The sequence below is a fragment of the Oncorhynchus mykiss genome, chromosome 26 (assembly GCF_057628025.1).
Source record: "Oncorhynchus mykiss isolate SJ-2025 chromosome 26, ASM5762802v1, whole genome shotgun sequence".
Lineage (NCBI taxonomy): Eukaryota > Metazoa > Chordata > Actinopteri > Salmoniformes > Salmonidae > Oncorhynchus > Oncorhynchus mykiss.
Window position 1 is genome coordinate 46677501 of NC_143047.1, and position 22500 is coordinate 46700000.

General features: G+C 44.8%; 1 protein-coding gene across 2 annotated transcripts in view; it reads right to left on the reverse strand.

Moving 5' to 3' along the window:
• Window positions 1–22500, reverse strand: part of otud7a (OTU deubiquitinase 7A) — a 127546-nt gene that overhangs the window by 72314 nt on the left and 32732 nt on the right. Inside the window, exons 2-3 of one of the 2 annotated variants that reach the window (XM_090223318.1) lie at window positions 14178–14308; window positions 3534–3687 (exon numbers count right to left, since the gene is read on the reverse strand). In XM_090223318.1, coding sequence (XP_090079444.1) covers window positions 3534–3618 — 85 coding nt within the window. In that variant the 5' untranslated portion in view covers window positions 3619–3687; window positions 14178–14308. The remainder of the gene's footprint in view (window positions 1–3533; window positions 3688–14177; window positions 14309–22500) is intronic. The other variant, XM_090223320.1, reaches the window with a different exon arrangement.

Here is a 22500-nt window from a genome sequence, read left to right on the forward strand (position 1 = left end):
CAACAGTAAGAGTCACCAGCCGACACAGAATAGAGACAGCTGAGGATATAACTACATTATTCATTACCACTCTCGCTCTCTCTCGCCTATCTTTCTATCCCTCTCCTATCTTTCTCTTTAACTCTCTCTCATTCCTTATTTCCCTCCCTCCACCCTCTCACTCCCTCTCCCTCCCTCACTCCCTGCCAGCCTCTCTCTCTCTCTCTCTCTCTCTCTCTCTCTCTCTCTCTCTCTCTCTCTGTCTGTCTCTCTCTCTCTCTCTGTCTCAGCTCTAATGAAAAGGTGATGTCTGATCAAAGAGAGAGGGGATGATGAAGATGGATTGAAGCCAGAATGAGACAAGGCTCCTCTTCATCTGCCAGCTAGCCTGTTCTGTCCGTCTGTGTTTCCTCACCAAATACAGCGTCTTGCTTTCTGACTTTAATGGGTTAATGAGTTCATGGTCGTCGTGACATGAACTGTTCCCTGAAATGATGTCCGTCTGCTTCACGTCCTGGTTCTGTTCGTTGAGGTGACAGACAACGATTCGGTTTTGGTCAGGAAGGCCGTCAGAAAGAGACTAAGATAAGAAAATATGACATTTTCCTACAGGACATTTCTTTTATTTTTCCTACTACTGCCGATCTCTGTTTCACATGTTTTCAACCTACAGGGCTACCGCATCACAATGTCTATGTAGGTGGAAGAGACATGGACCGGAGAGCTACTGTAGTAACCTCACAGTAACCACTGAGACTACTCCACGACAGGAAACAGAGGAGGTGTACCTTCCTGTAGGTAAAATCTATAGGACACAGAAAACAGAGGAGGAGGCCTGACTGTAGGAAACATCTATAGGAAACAGGCAACAGAGGGGACCTTCCTGTAGGTAAAATCTATAGGACACAGGAAACAGAGGGGCCTTACTGTAGGAAAAATCTATAGGAAACATGAAACAGAGGGGACCTTCCTGTAGGTAAAAGCTACAGGAAACAGGAAACAGAGGAGGTGGACCTTCCTGTAGGTAAAATCTATAGGACACAGGAAACAGAGGTGTACCTTCCTGTAGGAAACATCTATAGGAAACATGAAACAGAGGGGACCTTCCTGTAGGTAAAAGCTACAGAAAACAGGAAACAGAGGGGCCTTACTGTAGGAAAAATCTATAGGAAACAGGAAACAGAGGAGGTGGACCTTCCTGTAGGTAAAAGCTACAGGAAACAGGAAACAGAGGGGCCTTACTGTAGGAAAAATCTATAGGAAACAGGAAACAGAGGAGGTGTACCTTCCTGTAGGAAACATCCATAGGAAACATGAAACAGAGGGGACCTGACTGTAGGTAAAAACTGTAATGTTCTCTGTCTCTGACATGGACGAGGACATCTAGTTTAGTGTTGGACTAAACAGCAGGAAGATGAAACATATTGAGTGTGATCAAATTCTGCCCTGCTACTATCCAGGGACAGCAATTACTGGACTGAAACTAAAATGTACCCCAACCCTGATACTATGTCCTACCCAGTCCTCCCTAACCCTGATACTATGTCCCCACCAAGTCCTCCCTAACCCTGATACTATGTCCTACCCAGTCTTCTCTAACCCTGATACTATGTCCTACCCAGTCCTCCCTAACCCTGATACTATGTCCCCACCCAGTCCTCTCTAACCCTGATACTATGTCCCACCCAGTCCTCCCTAACCCTGATACTATGTCCCTACCCAGTCCTCTCTAACCCTGATACTATGTCCCCACCCAGTCCTCTCTAACCCTGATACTATGTCCCACCCAGTCCTCCCTAACCCTGATACTATGTCCCACCCAGTCCAGTCCTCCCTAACCCTGATACTATGTCCTACCCAGTCCTCCCTAACCCTGATACTATGTCCTACCCAGTCCTCTCTAACCTTGATACTATGTCCCCCCCAGTCCTCCCTAACCCTGATACTATGTCCCACCCAGTCCTCTCTAACCCTGATACTATGTCCCACCCAGTCCAGTCCTCCCTAACCCTGATACTATGTCCCACCCAGTCCTCTCTAACCCTGATACTATGTCCCACCCAGTCCTCTCTAACCCTGATACTATGTCCCACCCAATCCTCCCTAACACTGATATTATGTCCCACCCAGTCCAGTCCTATCTAACTCTGATACTATGTCCCCACCCAGTCCTCTCTAACCCTGATACTATGTCTCCACCCAGTCCTCCCTAACCCTGATACTATGTCCCCACCCAGTCCTCCCTAACCCTGATACTATGTCCTCACCCAGTCCTCCCTAACCCTGATACTATGTCCCACCCAGTCCAGTCCTCCCTAACTCTGATACTATGTCCGCACCCAGTCCAGTCCTATCTAACCCTGATACTGTGTCCCACCCAGTCCTCCCTAACCCTGATACTATGTCCCACCCAGTCCTCCATAACCCTGATACTATGTCCCACCCAGTCCAGTCCTCCCTAACTCTGATACTATGTCCCCACCCAGTCCAGCCCTATCTAACCCTGTCCTGTCTAACCCAGTCCAGTCCTATCTAACCCAGTCCTATCTAACCCTGATACTATGTCCCACCCAGTCCAGCCCTGTCTAACACAGTCCTGTCTAACCCAGTCCAGTCCTATCTAACCCAGTCCTATCTAACCCAGTCCTATCTAACCCAGCCCAGTCCTACCTCACCCAGCCCTGTCTAACCCAGTCCAGTCCTATCTAACCCAGCCCTACCTAACCCAGTCCTATCTAACCCAGCCCAGTCCAACCTCACATCCAGCCCTGTCTAACCCAGTCCAGTCCTATCTAACCCAGCCCTACCTAACCCAGTCCTATCTAACCCAGCCCAGTCCTACCTCATACCCAGCCCTGTCTAACCCAGTCCAGTCCTATCTAACCCAGTCCTATCTAACCCAGTCCTACCTAACCCAGTCTAACCCAGCCGTACCTAACCCAGCCCTACCTAACCCAGTCCTTTCTAACCCAGTCCTATCTAACCCAGCCCAGTCCTACCTAACCCAGCCCAGTCCAACCTCACATCCAGCCCTGTCTAACCCAGTCCAGTCCTATCTAACCCAGCCCTACCTAACCCAGTCCTATCTAACCCAGCCCAGTCCTACCTCATACCCAGCCCTGTCTAACCCAGTCCAGTCCTATCTAACCCAGTCCTATCTAACCCAGTCCTACCTAACCCAGTCTAACCCAGCCGTACCTAACCCAGCCCTACCTAACCCAGTCCTATCTAATCTAACCCAGCCTAACCCAGCCCTACCTAACCCAGTCCTATCTAACCTAACCCAGCCTAACCCAGCCCTACCTAACCCAGTCCTATCTAACCTAACCCAGTCTAACCCAGCCGTACCTAACCCAGACGTACCTAACCCAGCCCTACCTAACCCAGTCCTATCTAACCCAGCCCAGTCCTACCTCACCCAGTCTAACCCAGCCCTACCTAACCCAGTCCTATCTAACCCAGCCCAGTCCTACCTAACCTAACCCAGCCCTACCTAACCCAGTCCTATCTAACCCAGCCCAGTCCTACCTAACCCAGCCCGGTTCTGGTCTTACCTTCCAGCAGATCTCTGGCCAGCCCGGGCTCCGCCCCAGTGGACCTGACGAAGTCCGACAGGACGGCGTCCATGTCCAGAGTCATGTGATCATGTGGGCGGGCTGCCCAGGCCGCTACGGTCACCTTAGTGGACGCCAGCCTTCACACTGTCATCTGGGAACACGAGGACACACACACACACACACACACACACACACACAACTAGTTTGATGAGTTCATACAAGTAGCTTTGCGAAGGCAGTGTGAACTAATCAAAGTGTCACAACATCACAGTAGCCTGTCATATTCCAGGGGACATCACACTGCGTGCATGGTTGCCTCCACACAGTATGTTTGTATTTATGAGTGGAATGGAGTGTAGTGTAGTTAGAGTAGTGTAGAGTAGAGTAGTATAGTATAGTATAGTATAGTTTGAGTAGTTAGTGTAGTGTAGTGTAGTTGGAGTAGTGTAGTGTAGTGTAGTGTAGTGTAGTGTAGTGTAGTGTAGTGTAGTTGGAGTAGTGTATTGCAGCTAGAGTGGTGTAGTGCAGTGTAGTTAGTATAGTGTAGTTAGTGTAGTGCAGTGTAGTTAGTGTAGTGTAGTTAGTGTAGTGCAGTGTAGTTAGTGTAGTGTAGTGTAGTGTAGTGTAATGTAGTGTAGCGCAGTATAGTTAGTGTAGTGTAGTGTAGTGTAGTGTAGCGCAGTGTAGTTAGTGTAGTGTAGTGTAGTGTAGTAAGGGGAGTGTAGTGCAGTGTAGTTAGTGTAGTGGAGTGGAGTGTAGTGTAGTGTACTGTAGAGTAGTGTGAGTGTAGTTAGAGTAGTGTAGTGTAGTTAGAGTAGTGGAGTGTAGTTAGAGTAGTGTAGTGTATTGTAGACCATTGTAGTGTAGTGGAGTGGAGTGTAGTTTGTGTTGTTGACCAGTGTAGTGGAGTGGAGTGTATTTAGTATAGTGTAGAGCAGTGTAGAGTAGTGGAGTGTAGTGTAGAGTAGAGTAGTGTAGTGTATAGAGGTTGGAGTGTAGTGTAGTGTAGAGTAGTCTAGTTAGTGTAGTGTAGTTAGTGTAGTGTAGACCATTGCAGTGTAGTGGAGTGGAGTGCAGTTAGTGTTGTTGACCATTGTAGTGGAGTGGAGTGTAGTGTAGTGTAGTTAGTGTAGTGTAGAGCAGTGTAGAGTAGTGGAGTGTAGTGGAGTGTAGTGTAGTGGAGTGTAGTGCAGTTTGTGTAGTGTAAAGCAGTTAGAGTAGTGTAGTGTAGTGTAGTTAGTGTAGTGTAGTGTAGTTAGAGTAGTGTAGTGTAGTTAGTGTAGTGTAGTGTAGTTAGTGTAGTGTAGTGTAGTGTAGTTAGTGTAGTGTAGTGTAGTGTGGAGTAGTGTAGAGTAGTGTAAAGTAGTGTAGTGTAGTTAGAGTAGTGTAGTGTAGTGTGGAGTAGTGTAGTGTAGTGTAGTGTAGTGTAGTTAGTGTAGTGTAGTGTAGTGTGGAGTAGTGTAGTGTAGTGTAGTGTAGTGTAGTGTAGTGTGGAGTAGTGTAGTGTAGTGTAGTGTAGTTAGTGTAGTGTAGTGTAGTGTGGAGTAGTGTAGTGTAGTGTAGTGTAGTGTAGTGTAGTGTGGAGTAGTGTAGTTAGTGTAGTGTAGTGTAGTGTAGTGTGGAGTAGTGTAGTTAGTGTAGTGTAGTGTAGTTAGTGTAGTGTAGTGTAGTGTAGTTAGTGTAGTGTAGTGTAGTGTGGAGTAGTGTAGTGTAGTTAGAGTAGTGTAGTGTAGTGTGGAGTAGTGTAGTGTAGTGTAGTGTAGTGTAGTTAGTGTAGTGTAGTGTAGTTAGTGTAGTGTAGTGTAGTGTAGTTAGTGTAGTGTAGTGTAGTGTGGAGTAGTGTAGTGTAGTTAGAGTAGTGTAGTGTAGTGTGGAGTAGTGTAGTGTAGTTAGAGTGGTGTAGTTAGTGTAGGGTAGTGTAGAGTAGAGTAGTGGAGTGTAGTGGAGTGGAGTGGAGTGTAGAGTAGAGTAGAGTAGTGGAGTGTAGTGGAGTGGAGTGGAGTGGAGTGTAGTGGAGTGTAGAGTAGTGTAGTGGAGTGTAGAGTAGAGTAGAGTAGTGGAGTGTAGTGGAGTGGAGTGGAGTGGAGTGGAGTGGAGTGTAGAGTAGTGTAGTGGAGTGTAGAGTAGAGTAGTGGAGTGTAGTGGAGTGGAGTGGAGTGGAGTGTAGAGTAGTGTAGTGGAGTGTAGGGTAGTGTAGAGTAGAGTAGTGGAGTGTAGTGGAGTGGAGTGGAGTGGAGTGTAGAGTAGTGTAGTGGAGTGGAGTGTAGAGTAGAGTAGAGTAGTGGAGTGTAGTGGAGTGGAGTGGAGTGTAGAGTAGTGGAGTGTAGTGGAGTGGAGTGTAGAGTAGTGTAGTGTAGTGTAGAGGAGTGTAGTGTAGTGTAGTGTAATGTAGTGTAGATTAGTGTAGAGTAGTGTAGTGTAGTGTAGCGGAGTGTAGTTGGTGTAGTGGAGTGGAGTGTAGTGTAGTGTAGTGGAATGGAGTGGAGTGTAAAGTAGAGTAGTGGAGTGTAGTGTAGTGGAGTTGAGTAGAGTGTAGTGTAGTGTAGTGTAGTGTAGTGTAGTGTAGAGTAGTGTAGTGTAGTTAGAGTAATGTAGTGTAGAGTAGAGCAGTTGGAGTGTAGTGGAGTGGAGTGTAGAGGAGTGTAGTGTAATGTAGCGTAGATTAGTGTAGAGTAGTGTAGTGTAGTGTAGCGGAGTGTAGTGTAGTTGGTGTAGTGGAGTGTAGTGTAGTGTAGTGGAGTGGAGTGTAGTGTAGTGTAAAGTAGAGCGGTTAGAGTGTAGTGTAGTGGAGTGGAGAGTAGTGTAGTGGAGTGTAGTGTAGTGGAGTGGAGTTGAGTAGAGTGTAGTGTAGTGTAATGTAGTGTAGATTAGTGTAGTGTAGTGTAGTGTAATGTAGTGTAGATTAGTGTAGTGTAGTGTAGTGGAGTGGAGAGTAGTGTAGTGTAGTGGAGTGTAGTGTAGTGTAGTGTAGTGTAGTGGAGTGTAGTGTAGTGTAGTGTAGTGTAGTGGAGTGTAGTGTAGTGTAGTGGAGTGGAGTGGAGTGGAGTGTAGAGGAGTGTAGTGTAGTGTAGTGTAGTGTAGTGGAGTGTAGTGTAGTGGAGTGTAGTGTAGTGTAGTGGAGTGTAGTGTAGTGTAGTGGAGTGGAGTGGAGTGGAGTGTAGAGGAGTGTAGTGTAGTGTAGTGTAGTGTAGTGGAGTGTAGTGTAGTGTAGTGGAGTGTAGTGGAGTGGAGTGGAGTGTAGAGTAGTGCTCCAAGGGCTGTCTAAAGTTGTGAACTATAGTAATCTCTCTGTCTCTCTAAATTAAATTTAATTCAATTCAAGGGGCTTTATTGGCATGGGAAACAATATGTTAACATTGCCAACGCAAGTGAGGTAGATAAATATACAAAAGTGAAATAAACAATAATAATTAACAGTAAACTCTCTCTCCCTCTGTCACCTCCCATCTGCAGAGACCATTTCCCCAGTGTGTGTGTGAGTGTGAGTGTGTGTGTGTGTGTGTGTGTGTGTTTGTAGGTGTGTGTGTGTGTGTGTGTGTGTGTGTGTGTGTGTGTGTGTGTGTGTGTGTGTGTGTGTGTGTGTGTGTGTGTGTGTGTGTGTGTGTGTGTGTGTGTGTTTGTAGGTGTGTGTGTGTGTGTGTGTGTGTGTGTGTGTGTGTGTGTGTGTGTGTGTGTGTGTGTGTGTGTGTGTGTGTGTGTGACTCATCATTAGTTCACTAGTGTTACTGTGTAAGGAGAGGAGCGAGGTGTACCCGCCCCGTCTTGACACTGACGTGTGAAACTCTCTCTGTCTCTCTCTCAATTTCAATTAAAGTGAGTGAGTGAGTGAGTGAGTGAGTGAGTGAGTGAGTGAGTGTGTGAGTGAGTGAGTGAGTGAGTGAGTGAGTGAGTGAGTGAGTGAGTGAGTCAGTGAGTGAGTGAGTGAGTGAGTGAGTGAGTGAGTGAGTGAGTGAGTGAGTCAGTGAGTGAGTGAGTGAGTGAGTGAGTGTGTGAGTGAGTGAATGTGTGAGTGAATGAGTGAGTGAGTGAGTGAGTGAGTGAGTGAGTGTGTGAGTGAGTGAGTGAGTGTGTGTGAGTGAGTGAGTGAGTGAGTGAGTGAGTCAGTGAGTGAGTGTGTGAGTGAGTGAGTGAGTGAGTGAGTGAGTGAGTGAGTGAGTCAGTGAGTGAGTGAGTGAGTGAGTGAGTGAGTGTGTGAGTGAGTGAATGTGTGAGTGAATGAGTGAGTGAGTGAGTGAGTGAGTGTGTGAGTGAGTGAGTGAGTGAGTGAGTGAGTGAGTGAGTGTGTGTGAGTGAGTGAGTGAGTGAGTGAGTGAGTGAGTCAGTGAGTGAGTGAGTGAGTGAGTGAGTGAGTGTGTGAGTGAGTGAATGTGTGAGTGAATGAGTGAGTGAGTGAGTGAGTGAGTGAGTGAGTGTGTGAGTGAGTGAGTGAGTGAGTGTGTGAGTGAGTGAGTGAGTGAGTGATTTCAATTAAATTTCCATTTAAGGGCTTTATTGGGGAAGCACGTGAAATAGATAATAAACAAAAGTTAAGTAAACAAGTCAACAGTAAACATTACACTCACAAAAGTTCCAAAAGAATAAAGACATTTTAAATGTCATATTATTTATATATACAGGGTTGTAACGATGTCCAAATAGTTACAGTACAACAGGGAAAGTAAATGAACATAAATATGGGTTGTATTTACAACGGTGTTTGTTGTTCACTGGTTGACCTTTTCTTGTTGCAAAAGGTCACAAATACATGTAATTGCTGCTTTGATGTCACACTGTGGTATTTCACCCAGTAGATATGGGAGTTTATTAAAATTGGATTTGTTTTCTAATTCTTTGTGGGTCTGTGTAATCTGAGGTAAATATGTGTCTCTAATATGGTCATACATTCTCTCTCTCGCTCTCGCTCTCTCTCTCGCTCTCTCTCTCCATCTCTCCATCTCTCTGTCTCTCTCTCTGTCTCTCTCTCTCCGTCTCTCCGTCTCTCTCTCCGTCTCTCTCTCTCTTTCTCTCTCTCTCTCTGTCTCTCTCTCTGTCTCTCTCTCTGTCTCTCTCTCCGTCTCTCTGTCTCTCTCTCCGTCTCTCTGTCTCTCTTTCTCTCTCTCTCTCTGTCTCTCTCTCTGTCCCTCTCTCTGTCCCTCTCTCTGTCCCTCCTCCCCAACAGGACAGGTAGCCAATAAGGGTTTCAAATTTGGGGAATTGACACTTTAACTGTTTTATATTTGGAAATGTCGCTCTGTCTCTGGTTCTGCGCTCGCTCGCTCGCTCTCTCTCTCTCTCTCTCTCTCTATGTCTCTCTCTCTTTTCTCTCTCCTTCTCTCTCTCTTTCTCTCTCTTTCTCTCTCTTTTTTTCTCTCTCTCTCCCTCTGACTCTGTCTCTCAGAGTGACTCATAGTTGTAATGTGGAAAGTAGTGAGTGGGTTTCAGTGCTCTTCACACTCCACTGATAGGGAGACTTGAGGGGTCATAGGAGACTTACTGTCTCCGATTTGGAAAATGATTAACAGCAGAAACTGATTAACAGCAGAAACTATGTTTTCGCAAATAAAACGTTTGCATAATTTCTTATAAATTCACGGAAACAGTCCGAGGGGAAATATATAACCACATCTACGATATATGATCTTCTAGCAGAGAGAGAGAACCTGACAATGATAGATGGAGCGTTGTCTCTCTCTCTCTCTGGGCCCAAGCAATCTGTTTGTATCTATGGTAACAAAAAAAAACAGACTGTGAACGCTGAAAAGAGGACGTTGAAACAACTTTGATTCAACCATTGTGGGATGTCTAATAATCCGTTAACCAATTAAATCAATCGACCAATCAATTAACCTGGGTCATTCTTGTATTGCGGTGGTGAATGCTGTCCCTTCACTATGGCATAAAAACACTTTAAATCCTGTGTCCAACTCAAGGCCCGCGGGTCTGGTCCACAAACCCATATATTGTATAAAGTGTATTCAGACCCCTTTGACTTTTCCACATTTTGTTACGTTACAGCCTTATTCTAACATGGATTAAATATATTTTGTATTTCATCAAACACACAATACCCCATAATTACAAAAAAAAATAAAAAACAGAAATACCTTATTTATGTAAGTATTCAGACCCTTTGCTATGAAACTCTAAATTGATCTCAGGTGCATCCTGTTTCCATTGACCATCCTTGAGATGTTTCTACAACTTGATTGGAGTTCCCCTGTGGTAAATTCAATTGATTGGACATGATTTGGAAAGACACACACCTGTTTATATAAGGTCCCACAGTTGACAGTGCATGTCAGAGCAAAAACCAAGCCATGAGGTCGAAGAAATTATCCGTAGAGCTCAGAGACAGAATTTTTTCGAGGCACAGATCTGGGGAAAGGTACCAAAAAAATTCTGCAGCATTGAAGGTCCCCAAGAACACAGTGGCCTTCATCATTTTTAAATAGAAAAAGTTTGGAACCACCAAGACTTTTCCTAGAGCTGTCCACCTGGCCAAACTGAGCAATCGGAGGAGAAGGGCCTTGGACAGGGGGTTGACCAAGAACCTGATGGTCACTGACAGAGCTCCAGAGTTCCAAGATTAAACACTTTGGGCTGAATGTCAACCGTCACGTCTGGAGGAAACATGGCACCATCACTACGGAGAAGCATGGTGGTGGCAGCATCATGCTGTGGGGATGTTTTTCAGCGGCAGGGACTGTGAGACTAGTCATGATGGACAGTCTTACTGAGAGTTGTGGCTGCTTTGTGTGATGTATTGTTGTCTCTACCTTCTTGCCCGTTGTGCTGTTGTCTCTGCCCAACAATGTTTGTGCCATGTTTTGTGCTGCTACCATGTTGTGTTACTGCCATGTTGTGCTGCTACCATGTTGTGCTACTGCCATGTTGTGCTGCTACCATGTTGTGTTACTGCCATGTTGTGCTGCTACCATGTTGTGCTACTGCCATGTTGTGCTGCTACCATGTTGTGCTGCTACCATGTTGTGCTGCTACCATGTTGTGCTGCTACCATGTTGTGCTGCTACCACGTAACATAAAGACAATCCACCACTACCTAAAATACACACAACATAACATAAAGACAATCCACCACTACCTAAAATACACACAACATAAAGACAATCCACCACTACCTAAAATACACACAACATAAAGACAATCCACCACTACCTAAAATACACACAACATAACATAAAGACAATCCACCACTACCTAAAATACACACAACATAAAGACAATCCACCACTACCTAAAATACACATAACATAAAGACAATCCACCACTACCTAAAATACACATAACATAAAGACAATCCCGCACAAAACAAGGGCGGGTCTACCTACTAAATATAGGGAAGCTCATTAAACCAAGCAACAGAAACACAGGTGAAACTAATAAGACAAAACAAACAGACAAACAAAAAAAGGGATCGGTGGCGACTAGTAGGACGGTGACGACAACCGCCGAGCACCGCCCGATCAGGCAGGGGAGCCAACTTCGGCTACAATAGTCATTTACAACATTAACAATGTCTACACTGTATTTCTGATCAATTTTGTGTTATTTTAACGGACCAAAAATGTGGTTTTCTTTCAGAAACAAGAACATTTCTAAGTGACCCAACACTTTAACAGTAGTGTAAATTCTTTCCAAATACCACCTGAATTCAAGAACGACCCTCCTATAAAAACACATTTGACTGAACATTGAAAATGGAAAATGGACTCCAAAGAAAAATGATATATTTCAGGGATAGGTGGAATATAGCCTCATCATTACATGAAAAATAACTTCTGCAGTACAGATTATAGCAGTAGTTAAAGTAGTAGAAGAAGAAGAAGCAGTAGAAGAAGAAGAAGCAGTAGAAGAAGAAGAAGAAGCAGAAGAAGAAGAAGAAGCAGTAGAAGAAGAAGAAGAAGCAGTAGAAGAAGAAGAAGCAGTAGAAGAAGAAGAAGCAGTAGAAGAAGCAGTAGAAGAAGAAGAAGAAGCAGAAGAAGAAGAAGAAGCAGTAGAAGAAGAAGCAGTAGAAGAAGAAGCAGTAGAAGAAGAAGAAGCAGTAGAAGAAGCAGTAGAATAAGAAGAAGAAGCAGTAGAAGAAGCAGTAGAAGAAGAAGAAGCAGTAGAAGAAGAAGAAGCAGTAGAAGAAGAAGAAGAAGCCGTAGAAGAAGAAGAAGCAGTAGAAGAAAAAGAAGCAGTAGAAGAAGAAGAAGCAGTAGAAGAAGAAGAAGAAGCAGTAGAAGAAGAAGAAGCAGTAGAAGAAGAAGAAACAGTAGAAGAAGAAGAAGAAGCCGTAGAAGAAGAAGATACAGTAGAAGAAGAAAAAGAAGAAGTAGGAGAAGGAGAAGCTGTAGAAGAAGAAGACGCAGCAGTAGAAGAAGAAGAAGAAGAAGAAGAAGAAGAAGAAGAAGCAGAAGAAGCAGTAGAAGAAGAAGAAGCAGTAGAAGAAGAAGGAGCAGCAGTAGAAGAAGAAGAAGCAGTAGAAGAAGAAGAAGCTGTAGAAGAAGAAGAAGCAGCAGTAGAAGAAGAAGCAGCAGTAGAAGAAGAAGCAGCAGTAGAAGAAGAAGAAGAAGAAGCAGTAGAAGAAGAAGAAGCAGCAGCAGAAGAAGAAGCAGCAGCAGAAGAAGAAGCAGTAAAAGAAGAAGCAGAAGAAGAAGCAGTAGAAGAAGAAGAAGAAGAAGAAGAAGCAGTAGAAGAAGCAGTAGAAGAAGAAGAAGCAGTAGAAGAAGCAGTAGAAGAAGCAGCAGAAGAAGAAGCAGTAGAAGAAGAAGAAGCAGTAGAAGAAGCAGTAAAAGAAGAAGAAGCAGTAGAAGAAGCAGTAGAAGAAGTAGTAGAAGAAGAAGAAGCAGTAGAAGAAGCAGTAAAAGAAGAAGCAGTAGAAGAAGCAGTAGAAGAAGCAGTAGAAGAAGAAGAAGCAGTAGAAGAAGCAGTAGAAGAAGCAGTAGAAGAAGAAGAAGCAGTAGAAGAAGCAGTAAAAGAAGAAGAAGCAGTAGAAGAAGCAGTAGAAGAAGCAGTAGAAGAAGAAGAAGCAGTAGAAGAAGCAGTAGAAGAAGCAGTAGAAGAAGAAGCAGCAGTAGAAGAAGCAGTAGAAGAAGAAGAAGCAGTAGAAGAAGCAGTTGAAGAAGAAGAAGCAGTAGAAGAAGAAGAAGCAGTAGAAGAAGAAGAAGCAGTAGAAAAAGCAGTAGAAGAAGAAGAAGCAGTAGAAGAAGAAGAAGCAGTAGAAGAAGCAGTAGAAGAAGAAGAAGCAGTAGAAGAAGCAGTAGAAGAAGAAGAAGCAGTAGAAGAAGCAGTAGAAGAAGCAGTAGAAGAAGAAGAAGCAGTAGAAGAAGCAGTAAAAGAAGAAGAAGCAGTAGAAGAAGCAGTAGAAGAAGCAGTAGAAGAAGAAGAAGCAGTAGAAGAAGCAGTAGAAGAAGCAGTAGAAGAAGAAGCAGCAGTAGAAGAAGCAGTAGAAGAAGAAGAAGCAGTAGAAGAAGCAGTAGAAGAAGAAGAAGCAGTAGAAGAAGAAGCAGTAGAAGAAGAAGAAGCAGTAGAAGAAGCAGTAGAAGAAGAAGAAGCAGTAGAAGAAGAAGAAGCAGTAGAAGAAGCAGTAGAAGAAGAAGAAGCAGTAGAAGAAGCAGTAGAAGAAGAAGAAGCAGTAGAAGAAGAAGAAGCAGTAGAAGAAGCAGTAGAAGCAGAAGCAGTAAAAGAAGAAGAAGCAGTAGAAGCAGAAGAAGCAGTAGAAGAAGAAGAAGCAGTAGAAGAAGAAGAAGCAGTAGAAGAAGAAGAAGCAGTAGAAGAAGCAGTAGAAGCAGAAGAAGCAGTAAAAGAAGAAGAAGCAGTAGAAGCAGAAGAAGCAGTAAAAGAAGCAGTAGAAGCAGAAGAAGCAGTAGAAGCAGACGAAGCAGTAGAAGAAGCAGTAGAAGAAGAAGCAGTAGAAGAAGCAGTAAAAGAAGAAGAAGCAGTAGAAGAAGCAGTAGAAGCAGAAGAAGCAGTAGAAGAAGCAGTAGAAGAAGAAGCAGTAGAAGAAGCAGTAGAAGCAGAAGAAGCAGTAGAAGAAGCAGTAGAAGAAGAAGCAGTAGAAGAAGAAGCAGTAGAAGAAGCAGTAGAAGCAGAAGAAGCAGTAGAAGAAGCAGTAGAAGAAGAAGCAGTAGAAGAAGCAGTAGAAGAAGAAGCAGAAGAAGAAGAAGCAGTAGAAGAAGAAGCAGTAGAAGAAGAAGCAGTAGAAGAAGCAGTAGAAGAAGAAGCAGTAGAAGAAGAAGCAGTAGAAGAAGCAGTAGAAGAAGAAGCAGTAGAAGAAGCAGTAAAAGAAGAAGCAGTAGAAGAAGAAGCAGTAGAAGAAGCAGTAGAAGAAGCAGTAGAAGAAGAAGCAGTAGAAGAAGCAGTAGAAGAAGCAGTAGAAGAAGAAGCAGTAGAAGAAGCAGTAGAAGAAGAAGCAGTAGAAGAAGCAGTAAAAGAAGAAGCAGTAGAAGAAGAAGCAGTAGAAGAAGCAGTAGAAGAAGCAGTAGAAGAAGAAGCAGTAGAAGAAGCAGTAGAAGAAGCAGTAGAAGAAGAAGCAGTAGAGGAAGCAGTAGAAGAAGAAGCAGTAGAAGAAGCAGTAGAAGAAGCAGTAGAAGAAGACGAAGCAGTAGAAGAAGACGAAGCAGTAGAAGAAGCAGAAGCAGTAGAAGAGGTCAGACTTACTTCTATCTGATCACAGTGGGGTTGTTAGATGCCCTTTCTGAGGCATGCTTGTGTCTGACATCACACACACAACGGCTCTACTCTTTAATCCATCGTTTCACCGGCAGACATGATGGAGGGAACACCGGTTACTGAGAGAAAGAGAGAAGAACATCATCTCAGAACATTGACATTCTCATTGGACACCGGAGATGTTATTTCATGAATGTCCATCAATCATTTAGGTCATTGAGCAGACACTCTTATCCAGAGAGACCAACAGTAATTAGTGAGTCCATACATTGTGTGACTGGTACTCCGTGGGAATCAAACCCACAACACTGGCGTTACAAGCACCACACTCTACCACCTGAGCCATATATCATCTAGATGTCCTCTCTCACTCACTAACTCTCACGTGTGGTCTGCATGTCCAATTTGATCATTGGTTGACTTTCAACAGCCTGAGAAAGACTCATATTCTCTGAACTGCAGAACATCCAATGTTTGCATGGACAGCTGGCGTGAGTAAAGGCTGCTCTGAGATCAGGTACAAAGCCATGAAGAGCTGATTCACAACGTCATGGAAAAGCTTTACTTGAATAGGCCATACTCCTGATAAGTGCAATGGATTTGGGATCGCTGTGAATGTTTAGTATGACTAAAACAGTCTGGACCAGAGAGACAGAGAGACAGAGAGAGAGAGACAGAGAGACAGAAAGACAGAGACACAGAGAGAGAGAGAGAGAGAGAGAGAGAGAGAGAAAGAGAGAGACAGCGACAGAGAGACAGAGAGAGAGACAGCGAGAAAGAGAGAGAGAGACAGAGAGACAGAGAGATAGACAGAGAGAGAGAGAGAGAGAGAGAGAGACGGAGAGAGAGATACATCTAGTCATTGGATGAGTGCTTTGTATTTCCACCGGGAGGAGTGCTGAGCTTCCAGGAACCAATTATAAAGGTAGTAATGATCGTTGCTCTTTCTGACTGACGTCAGAGGTTCTCTGTGACGTCCAACCAGTTGCTGTTGTTGTTGGTAGGAGGAGAGTTGTACCTGGCTGTACCTAGAATTGAGAGCTGTGACATGGGAGGTACGCCCATCTAATAACATTCATGTTCTAGATTGTTGCTCATTGTTCCTAAACTCTGCTGATTAACATCCCAGAGGATTTATGTTGACGTCCGTAGGTTGTTGTTGTCTGTGGTGATGGTATGAGGTGTATCTAAAGCTGCATGGGAGGAGTGACATAAGAGATATCCCTCTGATCGTGTTGTGTTCTAGATACCATCTGACCGTGTTGTGTTCTAGATACCATCTGACCGTGTTGTGCTCTAGATACCATCTGTTCTAGATACTATCTGACCGTGTTGTGTTCTAGATACCATCTGACCGTGTTGTGTTCTAGATACTATCTGACCGTGTTGTGTTCTAGATACTATCTGACCGTGTTGTGTTCTAGATACCATCTGACCGTGTTGTGTTCTAGATACCATCTGATCGTCTAGATACCATCTGACCGTGTTGTGTTCTAGATACCATCTGTTCTAGATACCATCTGACCGTGTTGTGTTCTAGATACTATCTGACCGTGTTGTGTTCTAGATACTATCTGACCGTGTTGTGTTCTAGATACCATCTGTTCTAGATACCATCTGTTCTAGATACCATCTGACCGTGTTGTGTTCTAGATACTATCTGACCGTGTTGTGTTCTAGATATCATCTGACCGTGTTGTGTTCTAGATACCATCTGACCGTGTTGTGTTCTAGATACCATCTGTTCTAGATACCATCTGTTCTAGATACCATCTGACCGTGTTGTGTTCTAGATACCATTTGACCATGTTGTGTTCTAGATACCATCTGACCGTGTTGTGTTCTAGATACCATCTGACCGTGTTGTGTTCTAGATACCATCTGACCGTGTTGTGTTCTAGATACCATCTGACCGTGTTGTGTTCTAGATAACATACATTACTGTAGATGTGAGAGATTCTAAAGGGCAGGAGACATCACATGTTTCAGTACCGTACGGATTAGTCCTTAACACAGCCAAAGACTCCTACACACCAAATGGAACCCTATTCCCTACGTAGTGCCAAGGGGCAATAGGGCTCTGGTCGAAAGTAGTGCACTATATAGGGAATAGGGTGCCACTTGGGACGTATTCCTTGACTCAAGGACGAAAACAACTCGTAACATCCTCAAACATCATCCCTCTCAAATCGAGTCTGATTCATCCAACACTCATCCATTGCCAATGAGCCGATTTGGCTGCTCTCCGGTCACGGTGTCACTGACATGTCGAGAGAACTGAGGGGGAGATTAAACTTCCAGATTCATTTAATTCACCACTGTGCAATAGGAAGATATCATTCAGCGTCTCAAACGGCACCCTACACCCTACAGAGTGCACTACTTTAGACCAGACAAATGTCCCCCTATCCCCTTTATAGGGCACTACTTTAGACCAGACAAATGGCACCCTACACCCTACAGAGTGCACTTACTTGAGGCCCTGGTTAAAAGTAGTAGTGCACTATAAAAGGAATAGGGTGCTATTTGGTGGGTGTAATATTTCGCCGATGTCCCATACTGAAGAACCATACGGAACAGTCCCTTTGATCCCTGTACTGTGGACGAAGGATCTCAGACGAAAACAAATGAGACATTTCTCCTCTTTACAAATCACGCCGGTAGAGAGAAAACCGTTTAAAAAGGGAAGATCACGCCAGGGGAGAGAAAACTGTTTAAAAAGGGAAGAACTGTTGTGTTCTGTGCATGTCGGTGATCAGCGTTCATCAGAATGAATATTTTTTGTTTAACTACACAAAAAGACTGGAAATAATGTTTAGACAAAACTCTCCAATAACAACGGCAGACTTAATAATCATCTCATACACTTCTTCTTACTAAGATAACTAGACTCCCTTCTGGTTAGTTTGACCCAGTGAACCTGACTACATTTAGATAACTAGACTTCCCTTCTGGTTAGTTTGACCCAGTGAACCTGACTACATTTAGATAACTAGACTTCCCTTCTGGTTAGTTTGACCCAGTGAACCTGACTACATTTAGATAACTAGACTTCCTTCTGGTTAGTTTGACCCAGTGAACCTGACTACATTTAGATAACTAGACTTCCTTCAGGTTAGTTTGACCCAGTGAACCTGACTACATTTAGATAACTAGACTTCCTTCTGGTTAGTTTGACCCAGTGAACCTGGCTACATTTAGATAACTAGACTTCCTTCTGGTTAGTTTGACCCAGTGAACCTGGCTACATTTAGATAACTAGACTTCCTTCAGGTTAGTTTGACCCAGTGAACCTGACTACATTTAGATAACTAGACTTCCCTTCTGGTTAGTTTGACCCAGTGAACCTGACTACATTTAGATAACTAGACTTCCTTCTGGTTAGTTTGACCCAGTGAACCTGACAACATAATGGGGAGACGCAGTTAACCCAATCAGACTAGACTCACATCCTGTCCTAGCAATGTACAGGAATGTTGTTACTGGAGCAGGTTTCTTTGGTCCCAGACAGCCCAAGACCCACTAGTCAGTACTCAGACCCACTAGTCAGTACTCAGATACACTAGTCAGTACTCAGATACACTAGTCAGTACTCAGACCCACTAGTCAGTACTCAGACCCACTAGTCAGTACTCAGACCCACTAGTCAGCACTCAGACCCACTAGTCAGCACTCAGACACACTAGTCAGTACTCAAACCCACTAGTCAGTACTCAGACCCAATAGTCAGTACTCAGACCTACTAGTCAGTACTCAGACCTACTAGTCAGTACTCAGACACACTAGTCAGTACTCAGACCTACTAGTCAGTACTCAGACCCACTAATCAGTACTCAGACACACTAGTCGGTACTCAGACACACTAGTCAGTACTCAGACACACTAGTCAGTACTCAGACCTACTAGTCAGTACTCAGATCCACTAGTCAGTACTCTCATCCACTAGTCAGTACTCAGACACACTAGTCAGTACTCAGACACACTAGTCAGTACTCAGATCCACTAGTCAGTACTCAGACACACTAGTCAGTACTCAGACACACTAGTCAGTACTCAGATCCACTAGTCAGTACTCTCATCCACTAGTCAGTACTCAGACACACTAGTCAGTACTCAAACACACTAGTCAGCACTCAGACACACTAGTCAGTACTCAGACACACTAGTCAGTACTCAGATCCACTAGTCAGTACTCAGATCCACTAGTCAGTACTCAGACACACTAGTCAGCACTCAGACACACTAGTCAGTACTCAGACACACTAGTCAGTACTCAGATCCACTAGTCAGTACTCAAGACACACTAGTCAGTACTCAGACACACTAGTCAGTACTCAGACACACTAGTCAGTACTCAGACACACTAGTCAGTACTCAGACAAACTACTGGTGTTATAAAGCAGTGCTGGTGAAAAGTCCCGGTCCCCGTTTTCCCCACGACCACATGACATTACAGCACCTCTCTGTTTCCTCCCTGCCTGTCCACATACCCAATCCACACAACAAAACCCCCTGATAAAACAAACACAGTCTTCCTTTTTCTTCAAAAACAATAACAAAAACATGTTATGGTCATGATGATGACACGTGGTTAAATGAGCTGAATGTAAGACAGAGCATCGGCTAAATGATTCATGTAAAATGATGATATATAACAACAACAACAACAGTACATCTGAAACACCTCTCTCTCTTTCTGTGAGGAATGTTGTTGTTTACAAGGCTGTCTCTAAGGACAGAGAGCGTGTCCATGTCACTGTAGCGGGAGGGTGATGCACAGGGTAACACTATCCCTTGAACGGCCGGCTTGATGAGTAGAGCCAGGACAGCTGATGAGAAACAGCTGATGAGTAGAGCCAGGACAGGTTTAGAGAAACAGCTGATGAATAGAGCCAGGACAGCTGATGAGTAGAGCCAGGACAGCTTTAGAGAAACAGCTGATGAATAGAGCCAGGACAGCTGATGAGTAGAGCCAGGACAGCTTTAGAGAAACAGCTGATGATTAGAGCCAGGACAGCTGATGAGTAGAGCCAGGACAGCTGATGAGTAGAGCCAGGACAGCTGATGAGTAGAGCCAGGACAGCTGATGAGTAGAGCCAGGACAGCTGATGAGTAGAGCCAGGACAGCTTTAGAGAAACAGCTGATGAGTAGAGCCAGGACAGCTTTAGAGAAACAGCTGATGAGTAGAGCCAGGACATCTTTAGAGAAACAGCTGATGAGTAGAGCCAGGACAGCTGATGAGTAGAGCCAGGACATCTTTAGAGAAACAGCTGATGAATAGAGCCAGGACAGCTTTAGAGAAACAGCTGATGAATAGAGCCAGGACAGCTGATGAATAGAGCCAGGACAGCTTTAGAGAAACAGCTGATGAATAGAGCCAGGACAGCTGATGAGTAGAGCCAGGACATCTTTAGAGAAACAGCTGATGAGTAGAGCCAGGACAGCTGATGAGTAGAGCCAGGAAAGCTGATGAGTAGAGCCAGGACAGCTTTAGAGAAACAGCTGATGAATAGAGCCAGGACAGCTGATGAGTAGAGCCAGGACATCTTTAGAGAAACAGCTGATGAGTAGAGCCAGGACAGCTGATGAGTAGAGCCAGGACAGCTTTAGAGAAACAGCTGATGAGTAGAGCCAGGACAGCTGATGAGTAGAGCCAGGAAAGCTGATGAGTAGAGCCAGGACAGCTTTAGAGAAACAGCTGATGAATAGAGCCAGGACAGCTGATGAGTAGAGCCAGGACATCTTTAGAGAAACAGCTGATGAGTAGAGCCAGGACAGCTGATGAGTAGAGCCAGGACAGCTTTAGAGAAACAGCTGATGAGTAGAGCCAGGACAGCTTTAGAGAAACAGCTGATGAATAGAGCCAGGACAGCTGATGAGTAGAGCCAGGACATCTTTAGAGAAACAGCTGATGAATAGAGCCAGGACAGCTGATGAGTAGAGCCAGGACAGCTTTAGAGAAACAGCTGATGAGTAGAGCCAGGACAGCTGATGAGTAGAGCCAGGAAAGCTGATGAGTAGAGCCAGGACAGCTTTAGAGAAACAGCTGATGAATAGAGCCAGGACAGCTGATGAGTAGAGCCAGGACATCTTTAGAGAAACAGCTGATGAGTAGAGCCAGGACAGCTGATGAGTAGAGCCAGGACAGCTTTAGAGAAACAGCTGATGAGTAGAGCCAGGACAGCTTTAGAGAAACAGCTTATATCAGCCCATTCTGTTATACGACAGTATGTGTGATTTATGGAACTCAGCTGTGAAAGTGCAAAATTGCCCCACTACTCAACCAGCTACCATGTAGCCCCAATACACAATCATCTACCATCTACCAGCTACCATCTAGCCCCACTACACAACCAGCTACCATCTAGCCCCACTACACAACCATCTACCATCTCCATCTACCATCTAGCCCCACTACACAACCAGCTACCATCTAGCCCCACTACACAACCATCTACCATCTCCATCTACCATCTAGCCCCACTACACAATCATCTACCATCTACCAGCTAACATCTAGCCCCACTACACAACCAGCTACCATCTAGCCCCACTACACAACCATCTACCATCTCCATCTACCATCTAGCCCCACTACACAACCATCTACCATCTAACTCCACTACACAACCATCTACAATCTAGCCCCACTATACAACCATCTACCATCTAGCCCCACTACACAACCATCTACCATCTAACCCCACTACACAACCATCTACCATCTAACCCCACTACACAACCATCTACCATCTACCATCTAGCCCCACTACACAACCATCTACCATCTAGCCCCACTACACAACCATCTACCATCTAGCCCCACTACACAACCATCTACCATCTACCATCTAGCCCCACTACACAACCATCTACCATCTACCATCTAGCCCCACTACACAGCCAGCTACCATCTAGCCCCCCTACACAACCAGCTACCATCTAACCCCACTATACAACCATCTACCAACTACCATCTAGCCCCACTACACAAACATCTACCATCTATCATCTAGCCCCACTACACAACCATCTACCCTCTAGCCCCACTACACAACCAGCTACCATCTAGCCCAACTACACAAACATCTACCATCTAGCCCCACTACACAACCATCTACCATCTAGCCCCACTATACAACCATCTACCATCTAGCCCCACTACAAAAACATCTACCATCTACCAGCTACCATCTAGCCCCACTACACAACAGGCTACCATCTAGCCCCACTACACAACCATCTACCATCTACCATCTACCATCTAGCCCCACTACACAACCATCTACCATCTAACCCCACTACACAATGATCTACCATCTACCATCTACCATCTAGCCCCACTACACAACCATCTACCATCTAACCCCACCACACAACCATCAACAATCTAGCCCCACTATACAACCATCTACCATCTAGCCCCACTACACAACCATCTACCATCTAGCCCCACTACACAATGATCTACCATCTACCATCTACCATCTAGCCCCACTACACAACAGGCTACCATCTAGCCCCACTACACAACCATCTACCATCTACCATCTACCATCTAGCCCCACTACACAACCATCTACCATCTAACCCCACTACACAATGATCTACCATCTACCATCTACCATCTAGCCCCACTACACAACCATCTACCATCTACCATCTAACCCCACCACACAACCATCTACAATCTAGCCCCACTATACAACCATCTACCATCTAGTCCCACTACACAACCATCTACCATCTAGCCCAACTACACAACCATCTACCATCTAACCCCACTACACAACCATCTACCATCTAACCCCACTACACAACCATCTACCATCCACCAGCTAACCCCACTACACAACCATCTACCATCTAGCCCCACTACACAACCATCTACCATCTAGCCCCACTACACAACCATCTACCATCTAGCCCCACTACACAACCATCTACCATCTATCATCTAGCCCCACTACACAACCATCTACCATCTAGCCCCACTACACAACCATCTACCATCTACCATCTAGCCCCACTACACAACCAGCTACCATCTAGCCCCACTACACAACCAGCTACCATCTAACCCCACTATACAATCATCTACCAACTACCATCTAGCCCCACTACACAAACATCTACCATCTACCATCTAGCCCCACTACACAACCATCTACCATCTAACCCCACTACACAACCATCTACCATCTACCATCTAACCCCACTACACAACCATCTACCATCTAGCCCCACTACACAACCATCTACCATCTAGCCCCACTACACAACCATCTACCATCTACCATCTACCATCTA